This window comes from Coregonus lavaretus, assembly GCF_964263955.1.
Source record: "Coregonus lavaretus genome assembly, chromosome: 39".
Classification (NCBI taxonomy): domain Eukaryota; kingdom Metazoa; phylum Chordata; class Actinopteri; order Salmoniformes; family Salmonidae; genus Coregonus; species Coregonus lavaretus.
This window is the reverse complement of record NC_140026.1, coordinates 29,001,378-29,016,170: the sequence shown is the minus strand read 5'-3', so window position 1 is coordinate 29,016,170 and position 14,793 is coordinate 29,001,378. Positions and strand designations below refer to the sequence as shown.

Sequence of the window (14,793 nt, the reverse complement as noted above, 5' to 3'; positions counted from 1 at the left end):
TCTGTAAATTACGAAAGACAGAATCACAAAGACATGTTGAGTTCGCAAGGGATGTCTTTTTGATCGGTGGTGTGGTTCTCAAGAGGTCAAGGACCTTGAAGATTTAAAGACATACTTCTCGAGCAGTTCAAGAATTGCCTTTCACGAAATGGTTGCGACCTACATTTATGAGCACAAGGATCTCACTCTTGAGAGCTGCAGTTCTTGCAGTTATTGGTCTGTAGGAATTCTCATGCCGGGGCACATTGGGAAAGTTGATATCAAACACATAATAGGACTTAAAGCACACAATCAGTGCCCCAAGCAGTATACCTTGCTCCAATGCCAGTCCACTAATGACTGCAAACACATGTGAGCAGTCCCCAATAGCCAACACAAATGGGTAGGGACTGGTCACCTCTGCCTGGTGCAAGTACTCAACCATGTTAGTCCCAAACTGTTAGAGAAATCATTTGATTTTAGAATGTGAGGACTTGTTCAAAGCGTGAGGGCGCCATTACACACACGATTTATTTTGTATATTTTATAGTCATTTACATCAACACCCAATCCCTGTTTGATGCATACATCTTCCATTCATTTGGAGCTGAGGCTCATAGGTTAATTTACACAACACTAACCACATTTCCAGCCAACCATTTCAACTGGATGAATTACCTGATGCATGAAAAAAAGTCACGACCGGGCTGATGGAAACATGAAATGCTGGTACAATTATATAAATGCCTACAGACAATTTGTTAGTTCGACATTGTGGGATCATTTTGTGTCGTTAAAATTAATTATGCAAGAAATGGTGGTGGAAATGCCTTTATACGCAAATAATGATTATAATAACCGTCATCTCAAAGTAAACTTGGAGTCACGCGATATGTTGTGTGGTCCTTCCACTACGACTCGGGAAAGCATGCAGTTTATTGGGCTACAGATTACATAAATGATGATGAACTTCACAGGATGGTGAATGTACAAGGTGATGAGCTTGATGCTCCTATCCAAAAAATATTGAGGGTCTTATTCTGGTGACATGATGATCGACGCTTGGCTGCCGTTTTGACAAATACAAATAATATCGCTCTTATCCATAATCTCATAAACTAGATAGCCTACCCCACTGTATGTGCGAGCTGTTGGCTAGAGCGCATGTGCCATGACCAGAGTGGGCACATATGACGCAACATTTTGACAAAACCATCAGTAGAGTTGAAAATGCGATGGAAACCCATTGAACTTCTTGTTTTTTATTTGGTACATGGGAATTTAATGGCAAAAGTTATTATGTGCATTAGTCATCACGCACAGCTTTTTATCCACAAACAGTCAGTTTGCTGTAAACATCTCTGGTGGGAAAATTGGCATATTGTTGTATGCAGATTTTAGAACATTCGCATAGAAACCTACCTAATATCTTGGGGTGTGCAGTTATGCGTAACAGATTTTGGAATGTTATTCCTTTCATTCAAGGTTTACAAAATGCCATCTAATTTCCCCATCAATCTCCCTATGACTATCCACTATTTAAACTTTCAGGTCTCATTGAAGCTTGGTCGGAATGTCTTCCTGCCTATCTTGTCTCATGGGTTGGTTTTTGCTCTGACATGCACTGTCAACTGTGGGACCTTATATAGACAGTTGTGTGCCTTTCCAAATCATGTCCAATCAATTGAATTTACCACAGGTGGACTCCTATCAAGTTGTAGAAACATCTCAAGGATGATCAATGGAACCCCTGAGTCTAATAGCAATGGGTCTGAATACTTATGTAAATAAGGTATTTCTGTTTTTTTAGTTTTTATAAATGTGCAAACATTTATAAAAACCTGTTTTCGCTTTGTCATTATGGGGTATTGTGTGTAGAGTGAGGAAGAAAATAGTTTCATCCATTTTAGAATAAGGCTGTAACGTAACAAAATGTGGAAGAAGTCAAGGGGTCTGAATACTTCCTAAAAGCACTGGACTTATCCACAAACAGGACATCACACTTGCTCAGATCAATATCAGATCGATTATAATAACCGCGATCGATAATAGACAGTACTGTGCAGCCATCTTCATTGACCTGGCCAAGGCTTTTGACTCTGTCAATCACCGCATTCTTATTGGCAGACTAAATTGCCTTGGTTTCTCAAATGACTGCCTCGCCTGGTTCACCAACTACTTGTTCAATGTGTCAAATCGGAGGGCCTGTTGTCTGGACATCTGGCAGTCTCTATGGGGGTGCCACAGGGTTAAATTCTCGGGCCGACTTTATTCTCTGTGTATATCAATGATGTCGCTCTTGCTGCTGGTGACTCTCAGATCCACCTCTACGCAGACGACACCATTTTGTACACATCTGGCCCTTCATTGGACACTGTGTTAACAAACCTCCAAACGAGCTTCAATGCCATACAACACTCCTTCCGTGGCCTCCAACTGCTCTTAAATGCTAGTAAAACTAAAAGCATGCTCTTCAATCGAACGCTGCTTGCACCCGCCTGCCCGACTAGAATCACTACTCTCTGACTTAGAATATGTGGACAACTATAAATACCGAGGAGTCTGATTAGACTGTAAACTCTCCTTCCAGACTCACATTAAGCATCTCCAATCCAAAGTTAAATCTAGAATCGGCTTCCTATTTCGCAACAAAGCCTCCTTCACTCATGCTGCTAAACATGTCCTCGTAAAACTGACTATCCTACCGATCCTTGACTTCGGCGATGTCATTTACAAAATAGCTTCCAACACTCTACTCAGCAAATTGGATGTAGTGTATCACAGTGCCATCCGTTTTGTCACCAAAGCCCCATATACTACCCACCATTGTGACCTATATGCTCTCGTTGGCTGGCCCTCACTACATATTCATCGCCAAACCCACTGGCTCCAGGTCATCTATAAATCCCTTCTAGGCAAATCCCCGCCTTATCTTAGCTCATTGGTAACCATTGCAAAATTTCCATATTCATCCCCCCTTTGGGACTTTATAGGTCCCACATCATTACACACACAAACAATACAGGTGCACAGATGTATAAGGTGACTAACATATGATTCAATAAATGTAATCTAAACATGTTAACGATATAAGACACAATCATTTCATTTATTTAGGTATTATATATGTTTTCCCTCCACAGGCCGTTGCTTCCATCCCTGTACTAAGTTGGCTACCAGCCACCTAGGGGTTTTAAACCTTTTTTCCATAGCCCCTTTTCAGTCAGATTATATTTATAAAAAAGTAGCTGTTCCCATTTATATTCCTAATACCCCATCCCTACTGTTTTACTAGGTCTAGCCATGTGTACTCTCCCTCGCAGACACCTCCCTGACAACTTTTTCTGAATTAAAGCAGAATTTGTATAGGGGATTAAGAGCCTGGTCCATAGACACTTGTAACCGGAATCCCTCTCCTACATACAGTGGCTTGCGAAAGTATTCACCCCCCTTGGCATTTTTCCTATTTTGTATCATTTGATTTACACAACATGCCACTTTGAAGATCCAAAATATTTTTTTTTGTGAATCAAACAAGAAATAAGACAAAAAAATTGAAAACTTGAGGCTGCATAACTGTTCATCCCCCCAAAGTAAATACATTGTAGAGCCACCTTTTGCAGCAATTACAGCTGCAAGAATCTTGGGGAAGACTCTATAAGCTTGGCACATCTAGCCACTGGGATTTTTGCCCATTCTTCAAGGCAAAACTGCTCCAGCTCCTTCAAGTTGGATGGGTTCCGCTGGTATACAGCAATCTTTAAGTAATACCACAGATTCTCAATTGGATTGAGGTCTGAGCTTTGAATAGGCCATTCCAAGACATTTAAATGTTTCTCCTTAAACCACTCAAGTGTTGCTTTAGCAGTATGCTTAGGGTCATTGTCCTGCTGGAAGGTGAACCTCCGTCCCAGTCTCAAATCTCTGGAAGACTGAAACAGGTTTCCCTCAAGGATTTCCCTGTATTTAGCGCCATCCATCATTCCTTCAATTCTGACCAGTTTTCCGGTCCCTGCCGATGAAGAACATCCCCACAGCATGATGCTGCCACCACCATGCTTCACTGTCGGGGTGATGAGAGGTGTTGGGTTTGCGCCAGACATAACGTTTTCCTTGATGGACAAAAAGCTCAATTTTAGTCTCATCTGACCAGAGTACCTTCTTCCATATGTTTGGGGAGTCTCCCACATGTCTTTTGGCGAACACCAAACGTGTTTGCTTATTTTTTCTTTAAGCAATGTTTTTTTTCTGGCCACTCTTCCGTAAAGCCCAGCTCTGTGGAGTGTACACCTTAAAGTGGTCCTATGGACAGATACTCCAATCCCCGCTGTGGAGCTTTGCAGCTCCTTCAGGGTTATCTTTGGTCTCTTTTTTTGTCTCTCTGATTAATGCCCTCCTTGCCTGGTCTGTGAGTTTTGGTGGGCGGCCCTCTCTTGGCAGGTTTGTTGTGGTGCCATATTCTTTCCATTTTTTAATAATGGATTTAATGGTTCTCCGTGGGATGTTCAAAGTTTCAGAATTTTTTTATAACCCAATCCTGATCTGTACTTCTCCAAAACTTTGTCCCTGAACTGTTTGGAGAGCTCCTTGGTCTTCATGGTGCCGCTTGCTTGGTGGTGCCACTTGCTTAGTGGTGTTGCAAACTCTGGGGCCTTTCAGAACATGTTTATATATACTGAGATCAAATGACAGATCATGTGACACTTAGAATGCACACAGGTGGACTTTATTTAACTAATTATGTGACATCTGAAGGTAATTGGTTGCACCAGATCGTATTTAGGGGCTTCATAGTAAAGGGGGTGAATACTTATGCACGTTCCACTTTTCCGTTATTTATTTGTTCAAATTGTTTGAAAAAGTTATTTTTGTCATTCCACTTCACCAATTTGGACTATTTTGTGTATGTCCATTAAAATCAATTTAAATTACAGGTTGTAATGCAACAAAATAGGAAAACACCAAGGGGGATGAATACTTTGCAAGGCACTGTATATATGCTACTTAGGTAATACAATAGGGAGGCCTAACTTCATTTATCTATTGTTATCTGGTTATTCGTAACCTATTTAAACCAGTCTTTCTAGCAGATCCTTATGCTTATTTCTAGGGTCTTCATCATCACTAATGTAATATGGAACAGGATATAAGTCTGGGAGATTGATATCCCCTACTCCTGTTCCATTCAGCTGTTGCTGGTCCTTGCAGTCATGACAAGCCAACCCCCCTCCTGCCACTACCCCATATAGACATTCTGGGTTGTCATAATGGCAGTCAAGTGGTCCTCCTTTGATGTTGCAGGGCTTCCCACTAGCATTTGTATAATGTCCTGCGAGATTGTGAAGCGTGATTCATCACTCCAGAGAACGCGTTTCCACTGCTCCAGAGTCCAATGGCGGCAAGCTTTACACGGCTCCAGCTGACGCTTGGCATTGCGCATGGCGATCTTAGTCTTGTGTGCGGCTGCTCGGCCATGGAAACCCATTTCATGAAGCTCCCAACAAACAGTTATTGTGCTAACGTTGCTTCCAGAGGCAGTTTGGAACTCAGTAGTGAGTGTTGCAACCGAGGACAGACGATTGTTATGCGCTTCAGCACACGGCGGTCCCGTTCTGTGAGCTTGTGTGGCCTACCACTTCGCGGTTGAGCCGTTGTTGCTCCTAGACGTTTCCACTTCACAATAACAGCACTTACAGTTGACCGGGACAACTGTGGAATCCTATGACAGTGCAACATTGAAAGTCACATGAGCTCTTCAGTAAGGCCAATCTAATGCCAATGTTTGTCTATGGAGATTGCATGGCTGTGTGCTCCATTTTATACACCTGTCAGCAACGGTGTGGCTGAAATAGCCGAAACCACTAATTTGAAGGGGTGTCCACATACTTTTGTATATATAGTGTATGAACTGAATGGGACCGGCTAGCGTATTGATTTGAGACAATGATGGCACACTGGGAGCTGCTTTTGAGAGGAAAGATCAGTCAACAAAGTGAACGGGCTGGGGGGCTAAAGAGGGTGAGCAAAGTCTTAGGAAGGCAATTCTTCCACAGTATTAATTGTTGTGTATTGGAGATTGAGGAGAAATGGCACCTCAATCGCTCTCATACACAACAATACATTTACTGTCTACACACAACCCTGCACAACCAAAACCCCCTTCCTCATCTGAAAGTACTTTCTGTAAACCTCCCCCAGCCCATTGACTTTGACAGATCAATCGTGTCAATAGTAGCCCTTTGCAGGGGAATTTTGCAGACATGTCTAATGAGGTGGTTGTGTCATTAATGTTGTAGTCTTGATTTTATACTTTTCAATGTCCGTTGCTGGTTTCTGTCCCACAATCTTGTTGTGCTCCATCACTGCAAGGTGTGTCCGCTCCCTCATGCTTGTGTACCCAAAATGCCCCCGCTTTGGGGTATTTTTTAGCAGGGCACTGGAATGACTCCAGATACCCTGAGTTTTACAAAAAGAAAAGGTCAAAACAGAAGAAGGATAGACTAGATTGATTACATGGTCTGGAAGGTACTCTGGTCCTCAGGCTACCTCTGACCACATGTAACCCCATAACACAAACATACAAACACTACCCAATTCGTGTTTATACCATGCTTACTGTAACTCTTAGCCGTCAGCTTGTAAATATTTTGGCCAACTTACCTTTACCTTGTGCGGAGCAAGGGTTTGGAAGCGCATGTTGGTGGAATCAGATTCTGTACCACCTACCACCTACCACCATATAAAAAAAAACGTATAGTGCATTCGGAAAGTATTCAGACCCCTTGACTTTTTCCACATTTTGTTACCTTACAGCCTTATTCTAAAATTGATTAAATAGTTTTTTTCCCCTCATCAATCTACACACAATACCCCATAATGACTAAGCAAAAACAGGTTTTTAGAAATGTTTGCAAATGTATTACAAATAAACATATTAAATATGACATTTACATAAGTATTCATACCCTTTAGTCAGTACTTTGTTGAAGCACCTTTGGCTTTGATTACAGCCTCGAGTCTTCTTGGGTATGACGCTACAGACGTGGCACGCCTGTATTTGGGGAGTTTCTCCCATTCTTCTCTGCAGATCCTCTCAAGCTCTCTCAGGTTGTATGGGGAGCATCGCTGCACAGCTATTTTCAGGTCTCTCCAGAGATGTTCGATCAGGTTCAAGTCCCAGCTCTGGCTGGGCCACTCAAGGACATTCAGAGACTTGTGCCGAAGCCACTCATGCATTGTCTTGGCTGTGTGCTTAGAGTCGTTGTCCTGTTGGAAGGTAAACCTTCACCCCAGTCTGAGGTCCTGAGCGCTCTGGAGCAGGTTTCATCAAGGATCTCTCTGTACTTTGCTCCGTTCATCTTTCCCTCGATCCTGACTAGTCTCCCAATCCCTGCTGCTGAAAAACATCCCCACAGCATAATGCTGCCACCACCATGCTTCACCGTAGGGATGGTGCCAGGTTTCCTCCAGACGTGACGCTTGGCATTCAGGCCAAATACTTCAATCTTGGTTTCATCAGACCAGAGAATCTTATTTTTCATGGTCTGAGAGTCCTTTAGGAGCCTTTTGGCAAACTCCAAGCGGGCTGGCGTGCCTTTTACTGAGAAGTGTCTGGCCACTACCATAAAGGCCTGATTGGTGGAGTGCTACAGAGATGGTTGTCCTTCTGGAAGGTTCTCCCATCTCCACAGAGGAACTCTGGAGCTCTGTCAGAGTGACCATCGGATTCTTGGTCACCTCCCTGACCAAGGCCCTTCTCCCCCGATTGCTCAGTTTGGCCAGGCGGCCAGCTCTAGGAAGAGTCTTGGTGGTTCCAGACATTTTTTGGTACCCTTCCCCAGAGCTGTGCCTCGACACAATCCTGTCTCGGATCTCTACGGCCAATTCATTCGACCTCATGGCTTGGTTTTTGCTCTGACATGCACTGTCAACTGTGGTACCTTACATAGACAGGTGTGTGCCTTTCAAAATCATGTCCAATCTATTGAATTTACCACAGGTGGATTCCAATCAAGTTGTAGAAACATCTCAAGGATGATCAATGGAAACAGCATGCACCTGAGCTCAATTTCGAGTATCATAGCAAAGGGTCTGAATACTTATGTAAATAAGGTATTTCTGTGTAAATTTGAATGAATTTGCCAAAATTTCTAAAAACCTGTTTTCACTTCATCATTATGGGGTATAACATATTAATTTTAGAATAAGGCTTTAAAGTAACAAAATGTGGAAAAAGTCAAGGGGTCTGAATACTTTCCGAATGCACTGTATGTAAATGATATGATTGTATTATCATCCCTCCTTTATAAGAGGGACCGGCAACCATTTCCCCAGTGAGCTCCTTCCCTGACCGTGATCAGAGATGGATCTACCTTGCAGCTGCTTGTATTAAAGATTCACTATTATACTTTAAATTAGTCTCTGCTTAATCTTTGGATCGAGTTTTCCACAACACTACCATGGCATAGGCAAAATTGATTGACAGTGTGTATACCAAAAGATAGATAATATGATTTAGATGATGGCTTTCAGAGTTCAATACAGGGCTCTAACGTTAGCTACCTAGCTAACTTACCCAGCTAGGCTAGCAAGCTAGCTAACGTTAGGTTACCTCTAATTGAGAATCTTCAGTTTTGTTGTGAAGGTGGGGGGAAAAATTGTTGGTATCGCATCACTTCTCAGCTGTCGTCGAAATGGATTCCCCATGAAATCAGCCTGAAAATCCCTCTGATAATATTTGGTCACCGCATTATTCTTGATAGACGCAAGCCACTGGCGGATTCGGGGTGAATCTGGTAGGTAGAATGGTGAAAGATAACTCATTTTCACACTTATTTGTAATTAGCACAGCCAGGCACAGAACACCACACGGGCATGATGACAAAGTGACAAACAAATGTTTTCCAAAAAATCTTGCCTAGAGAAGTTCTGAGATTACTGTGTGTTGGTCATTCAAAGTAAACAATGCCATTATTCAAATTTGTGGGCACGCCCCCTCTACCTAGCAGGTGGTATCAGCATTCGCTATGAATGCCGGACTTTGTGGCTCACTATGAGCAGACCAATACACAGGGAGTCGAAACTTCCCGAATCTACCAGTGAAATGAAAATGTGCCAGTTCTAGCTTGTGGTTTGGATAATTGTGATGTTTATGATAAAAACGTAATGTTGTTAATATAGTAATGACTATATGTCATGGCAGAGCCAGGGTGAAATTCTCCTTTAACTGTTTATAAATAATGACATGATAATACCATAATAAGTTGCGCCAACTTTGGTTTTAGAAGTGGGGGGGACATAATTATTATTAGATTTTTTTATCCAGTCGGAAAAACACTCCAAACTGCCTACCCGACTGCTCGAAGATGTCAGCATGGTCCTAAAGCACACCGTTGCCTCGATTTGTATCACATTCCAATGATAAAACTGTGTGTGTGTGTGGGGGGGGGGGGGGGTGCAGTGAAAGTTGCGCCCCTGATATACACTATTAAGTACATCTACTGGATGCGCAAACACCCACTGATAATGCAATGCTTACTTAATGTGTCTGTGCCTTGTGAGCATTTTGAAATGCAAACCACAATCATTTCTATTTGGTTACCTTTATGGTCAAAGACACATTTTTTATATTGACCTTAAAGGCCCAGTGCAGTCAAACACGTGATTTTCCTGTGTTTCATATATATTTCCACACTGAGGTTGGAATAATACTGTGACATTGTGACAATTATAATGCCCTTTTAGTGTAAGAGCTGTTTGAAAAATTGCCCATTGCTAAGGAGCCATATTTGTTTCTTTTTGACCATTTTAATTTAAAACAATCACAGCAAGGTATTTCATTGTTACCTATAAATGATATTGATTTAAAAACAGGTGCATTGGACCTTTAAAAAGCCATTAGCACTGCCTAGCTCATGGCTGATACAATTTCAGTTGGGAGGGAAACAATTTATTCTATTCCCTTTTGGCGAGTGTAACCAATTTTCCAGTTCAGCGCAGTACTGTATGTAGGTGGTTAATTTGTTGTGCAAAATGAATTGACAACAGTGCTGCTGACTCGCTACAAATGAAGAGCCAGTGATAATTGAAGATGCTTCAGAATTGGACTATTGATAAGTATTGATAACCAACCGCAACTATAAAAGCTTCAAAGCAGGAGGCCACCTGTACTGTGAAATCTCCAGCTCTCCGATGGTTGGGGGGCGTCTAGCTTTATGTGAAGCTTCAATAGACATCAGTGCACATGCACACTATCTATTCTTGGAAACAGAGCGTTGTACAACAGATTAGTCATATAATCAATATTCAAAGCTGTGCCAGTCCATTTGATTCATTTACACACTTGATCTCAAACTTCTTGGAAATCATTTTAATTTGGGGCTTTCCAATCTGAAAAGCCATTTCCTTGAGTCAAGTCATTCATTGTTATGACCAAACAAACACAGAAATGATTTGTTTAAGTGATAAGATTAGATTTCATGTGAGTTTTTCTGTCTGTTCCGTGTTATGCGTTGTCCCATTCCTAATAAAAACTTGGTATAATGTCAGTAATAATCACATACCTCCACAACCAAAACTGAAAGTTATGCTTCAGTACACTCATTCAATCATTAAGGAATTCGGACCAGGATTGTCTTGTCATCATGTTTAATACTTCATTTCAGTCTGCATCATTGACTGAAATGAAATATATGTTAGGTCAGGAAGTCAATATTGTGTGAGCAACTGTTGCTTATTTACAAATAATAATGTGTAAAGTAAATGTAAATATGGTCAAAGTGTGTGTCTTCATCACTGTGCTTTCTGTTTCTCCCACTGTTCTGGTGTCAGCGTCTTCTGTTCAAAGGCATGGATCTCTTTCAGCTCTTCAGCCAAGCAGGTGTTCACCATCCTGACAAACGAAAAATCAGAAACAAGAGTATGTGAACCTATCAACTACAGTCTACCACATACCCATTCAAAGTTAGCTCATAACCCATATCAGCGCTACCTGCCCACTGTGCCTACCTGTGTCTCGCCAGCAGTGGTTTCCCCTCAAACTGGGGAGACACTATTAGAACTTTGAAGCTGGCAGCACATCTGTTAGGGGACGTGTCTTCAACATCCTGTCAAAATAAAGCCGGTAGAACAGGTCATTGGTGGGGTGTGTAATACCATAGCTCAGGAGTGGCCAACATACCTCCTGGGTGTGAATGGTTTTACTCCAGTCCTGTACTAACACATAAGACTCAACTAAGGTTCTGATCATGAGCAATTTATTAGTAGAATCAGGCTAGAGCAGAGCTAGAACAAAAGCCTGCACACCCAGTAGCTCTCCAGTAGGAGTGTAAATGTACAAATACAAAATGACCAACATCAGCCCAATTCTGTTCCACTAATTGCTTTTTCACCAATCACATCAGAGGGGTATACTACAAAGCAGGATCAATGAGTTAGCCTGCTAACTTGCCAAATGTTCTAAAATAACATAAGCTTGAAAAGGGCATGATCTAATGGTCCAACAACCAAAATCACATATCTAAGTTTCTTAATTAAGCAGACAATCTATATTTATTTATGGTTGTATATCAAAGTTAGCTGGCTAAGTCGTTGATCCTGCTTTGTATTATAACGGCCAGATCTTTTCACATCAGATTTTCTGGGCTGATCTGATTGGTCAAAAATATCAATTTGTTAAAAAAAACATCAGAATTGGACTCCCTGTGTAAACGCATCCTATGAGGGGCAGTAAGCGTTTTCATTCATTGGGGAATAGGGATACATGATACATACCACAAGCACCGCTCCGAATTCCTTGATTAGTTTGTCACGGATGTGAACTGTTGTAACAGACATACTTTTGTAAACAATACTTTAGTTGTTGCTTTATGATCCAAAACGTTACGGTGGGTTATTTTGTTTCACAGATAACGAAGCGAAAGGGCGGTCCACTACCGTGAATGTATTGAGAGGCGGGATTAGATACTCAGAAAATGTGAAAGGATCCAATCGCAACTATGGAGTCAGAACTTCTAACCAACCAGATACTACTAGGGCGGGATAAATATTTGTACACCAATGAGTGCTAGAATTGGGCCATCTTGGAGTGGCCAATCAATTGGGAGATATGGTGGTCCTTATTTTACGATCCTGTTTAATTTCTTGCCTGAATAAAATATAAGACATAACAAATCGTTTTTTAATATACCCCCTCACGTGACCAAAGATACAACATTGTGAGATTTTTCTCGGAAATTCACATTTTGAAATGTATAAAATGTTAGTATGATGGCTGCGTTGAAATATGTCGTATCAGGCACTAGCTTGAACGCCTATTCATTTGAAAACACAGCAAACGTTTTGTTTAAACAAAGATTATCTATTATATTGAGAAGATAGTCGAGTGACCGCTCTAACAGTGGAAATACATGTCTTCCAAGATGGAAGGCAGGCGAGATCTGGTGGGACCATTAGTCGTTTTTCTCAAAGTTGCAGGAATGCCACGTGCATCCACTTATATCAGTACATTTGTAACAGTATGAACATTACGAAACATATAGTCGATCAAATAAGCCTCATGTAATTCGACACTATTATAGACCTAAATACAAAAAAGGGTTTATCCCACACGGACAGATTTTGGGAAGAGGAAATGCTCTCGCTTCGCCTCTTCCTCTCTTGTTTACAGTACGTTTTTCTAATGCAGAACCAGTATCGGTTAGGGGGAAATTTACTATTTATTAAATTAATTTGTATGTATTTAATAATGCTGGAGCAAAATGATATATTACCATACTAATCACGTCATGTTTAAGTTAAACAATGTACAGAAGTTGCTTTTGTAACCAGGTAGAAGTCAGACTAGTTAGCTAAAATAGCTGGCTAGCTAGCTAACTGTTAGCTAACACAGGACAGGATGCAAAGACCGTACCAGTGAGGTTTATGACACTAACTTGCTTATTATTGACACATAACTAAAATCCATATTCCGAGTTTGGTGACTTGAGCCTTTAATGTACATCTACAATGGTCGTGGAGGTAGAGAGCTTATTCGGGGTGTATATGCTGTATTGCACCAATCCCAAATTCAAGGGTCGCATCTACATTGGTTTCACTGTGAATCCAGAGCGTCGGATAGGACAGCACAACGCAGGGCGACACCGAGGTGGTGCCAAGAGGACCAGTGGAAGGGGACCTTGGTAGCTAACAGAACTAATGTGAAATAAGATGATGTTTTATGGGAGATATTATGAGTGTTGTGGCTTGTTGCCATTTCTACAGTCTTTGAGAGACCTTGTACATCATGTGGATTTTGTCCTTCTGCTTTCTCCAGGGAGATGGTTCTCATCATTCATGGCTTCCCCTCTGACATAGCTGCTTTGAGGGTAAGTCATTAGGAACTGCTTCTCTTTAGCCTAACTTTCCATTCAACAACCTTAGTTAAACTCCCTCCCCCCCTTCACATGTCACCAGTTTGACATTTCAAGACCTAACCCCTGTCTTCTCCTTCCTTCCATCAATAGTTTGAGTGGGCATGGCAGAACCCCCATTCCTCCCGGCGCCTGTCCCACGTCACCCGGCGCTCAAAGAAGGAGTCCAGCCTGCAGTTCCACTGGCGCGTGGTGTCCAACATGTTGCGGGTGACACCGTGGAGCCGCCTGCCCCTCACCACCCGCTGGCTCAAGCAGGAGTACAGGATGGACTTTGAGCCTGGCCTTCAGCCGCCGCTGCACGTCCCTGTGGCCTTCGGTAGCATCAGGGCCAAGAAACAGAAACCGAAGGAAGTGGAGGAGGAGAAGGGGGCAGATATATGCCTCCTTTGTCGGGGGACTGTGAAGGTAAAGCGATACAGTGGCCACCAATACTGGTCCTGGAGAGCAATGAAATGCAGGGTTTTGTTCCAACCCTGCATCGAAACATGTCATTTAGCTAGTTGACTGCTCATCAAGACCTTGATTAATTGAATCCTTTCAGTCTGCAGATAAGATGACCTGCTTCCATCCCTCTTGTCACATGACCAGCCACCTGATTTGCTTAGCCAAACACTTTCTGAAGGCTGAGGCCGCCCATCTCCTTCCTGTGGAGGGGGAGTGTCCCGGTTGCCGACACTCAGTACTGTGGGGGAGTCTGATTCGCCACAAGAATGGCTGTTACGGAGACCTGGAGGAGAACACATCATCCTCATCCCAAGTAAGTGAGGGATTAAAATGTAGGAATTATGATTGTGTCCGGGTTTTGTATTTTACTTATTCATTCAGACTTGCCACAATAACTAACAGTGAAAAGATTAGGATGAAGGCCCAAGGCATTTGTGAGACTTCTGTTATATGACTCTTATAATAATCCTGTAATAATGCATATGTGGTGTTCCACAGAACCATTGGACAGATGAACTGCAGATCTAATCTGAATGTAATCAGTCAGAACCTTTCTAATACAAAACTTTGAACTGCTACTGAGTCACCATGAGTGTACAGAGAAGAGGCTGCGAAGATAGGATGAAATACAGTAGATCAATGACTAGCAAGTTACTCTTGAATGGACTTTCCTGCAACAGCAAAGGCTTGATCAATTGATTGATCCGTCAGAAGATCAGAAGATTTCATGTTTGCACAAAAATAATGCTGGTCTGGTGTGAAAAATGTTTTTAATGCAACATCTGAACCCTTTTTAGATTTGTAAAAATGGACAACAAAAATGTATATTTATGAATGTATCTGTTAACTAAAATACAATCATGAATAAGCCAGTTTTAAATGTGTGTAAAAACCTATATGTATTGTATGTACAACCAATAAAACATAGATGCTTTGTTTTGGAGCCAAGGAAAACACA

General features: G+C 41.9%; 2 protein-coding genes across 2 annotated transcripts; one reads left to right on the top strand and one right to left on the bottom strand.

Annotated features, from left to right (window-relative positions):
- Positions 1 to 10,333: 10,333 nt before the first annotated feature.
- On the bottom strand, positions 10,334 to 11,911 carry LOC311112939 (bolA-like protein 2). The gene is made up of 3 exons (XM_084156079.1): positions 11,752 to 11,911; positions 10,987 to 11,084; positions 10,334 to 10,870 (listed from the first exon to the last, which is right to left on the bottom strand). Exons 1-3 carry the CDS (start codon positions 11,812 to 11,814, stop codon positions 10,771 to 10,773), a joined length of 261 nt encoding a protein of 86 aa, XP_084012205.1. The 5' UTR covers positions 11,815 to 11,911; the 3' UTR covers positions 10,334 to 10,770.
- Positions 11,912 to 12,382: 471 nt separating this feature from the next.
- Positions 12,383 to 14,793, top strand: slx1b (SLX1 homolog B, structure-specific endonuclease subunit). Its single transcript, XM_084156064.1, has 5 exons — positions 12,383 to 13,157; positions 13,292 to 13,343; positions 13,482 to 13,796; positions 13,933 to 14,148; positions 14,334 to 14,793. The coding sequence occupies exons 1-5, from the start codon at positions 12,985 to 12,987 to the stop codon at positions 14,361 to 14,363; spliced, it is 786 nt and encodes a 261-aa protein (XP_084012190.1). The 5' UTR covers positions 12,383 to 12,984; the 3' UTR covers positions 14,364 to 14,793.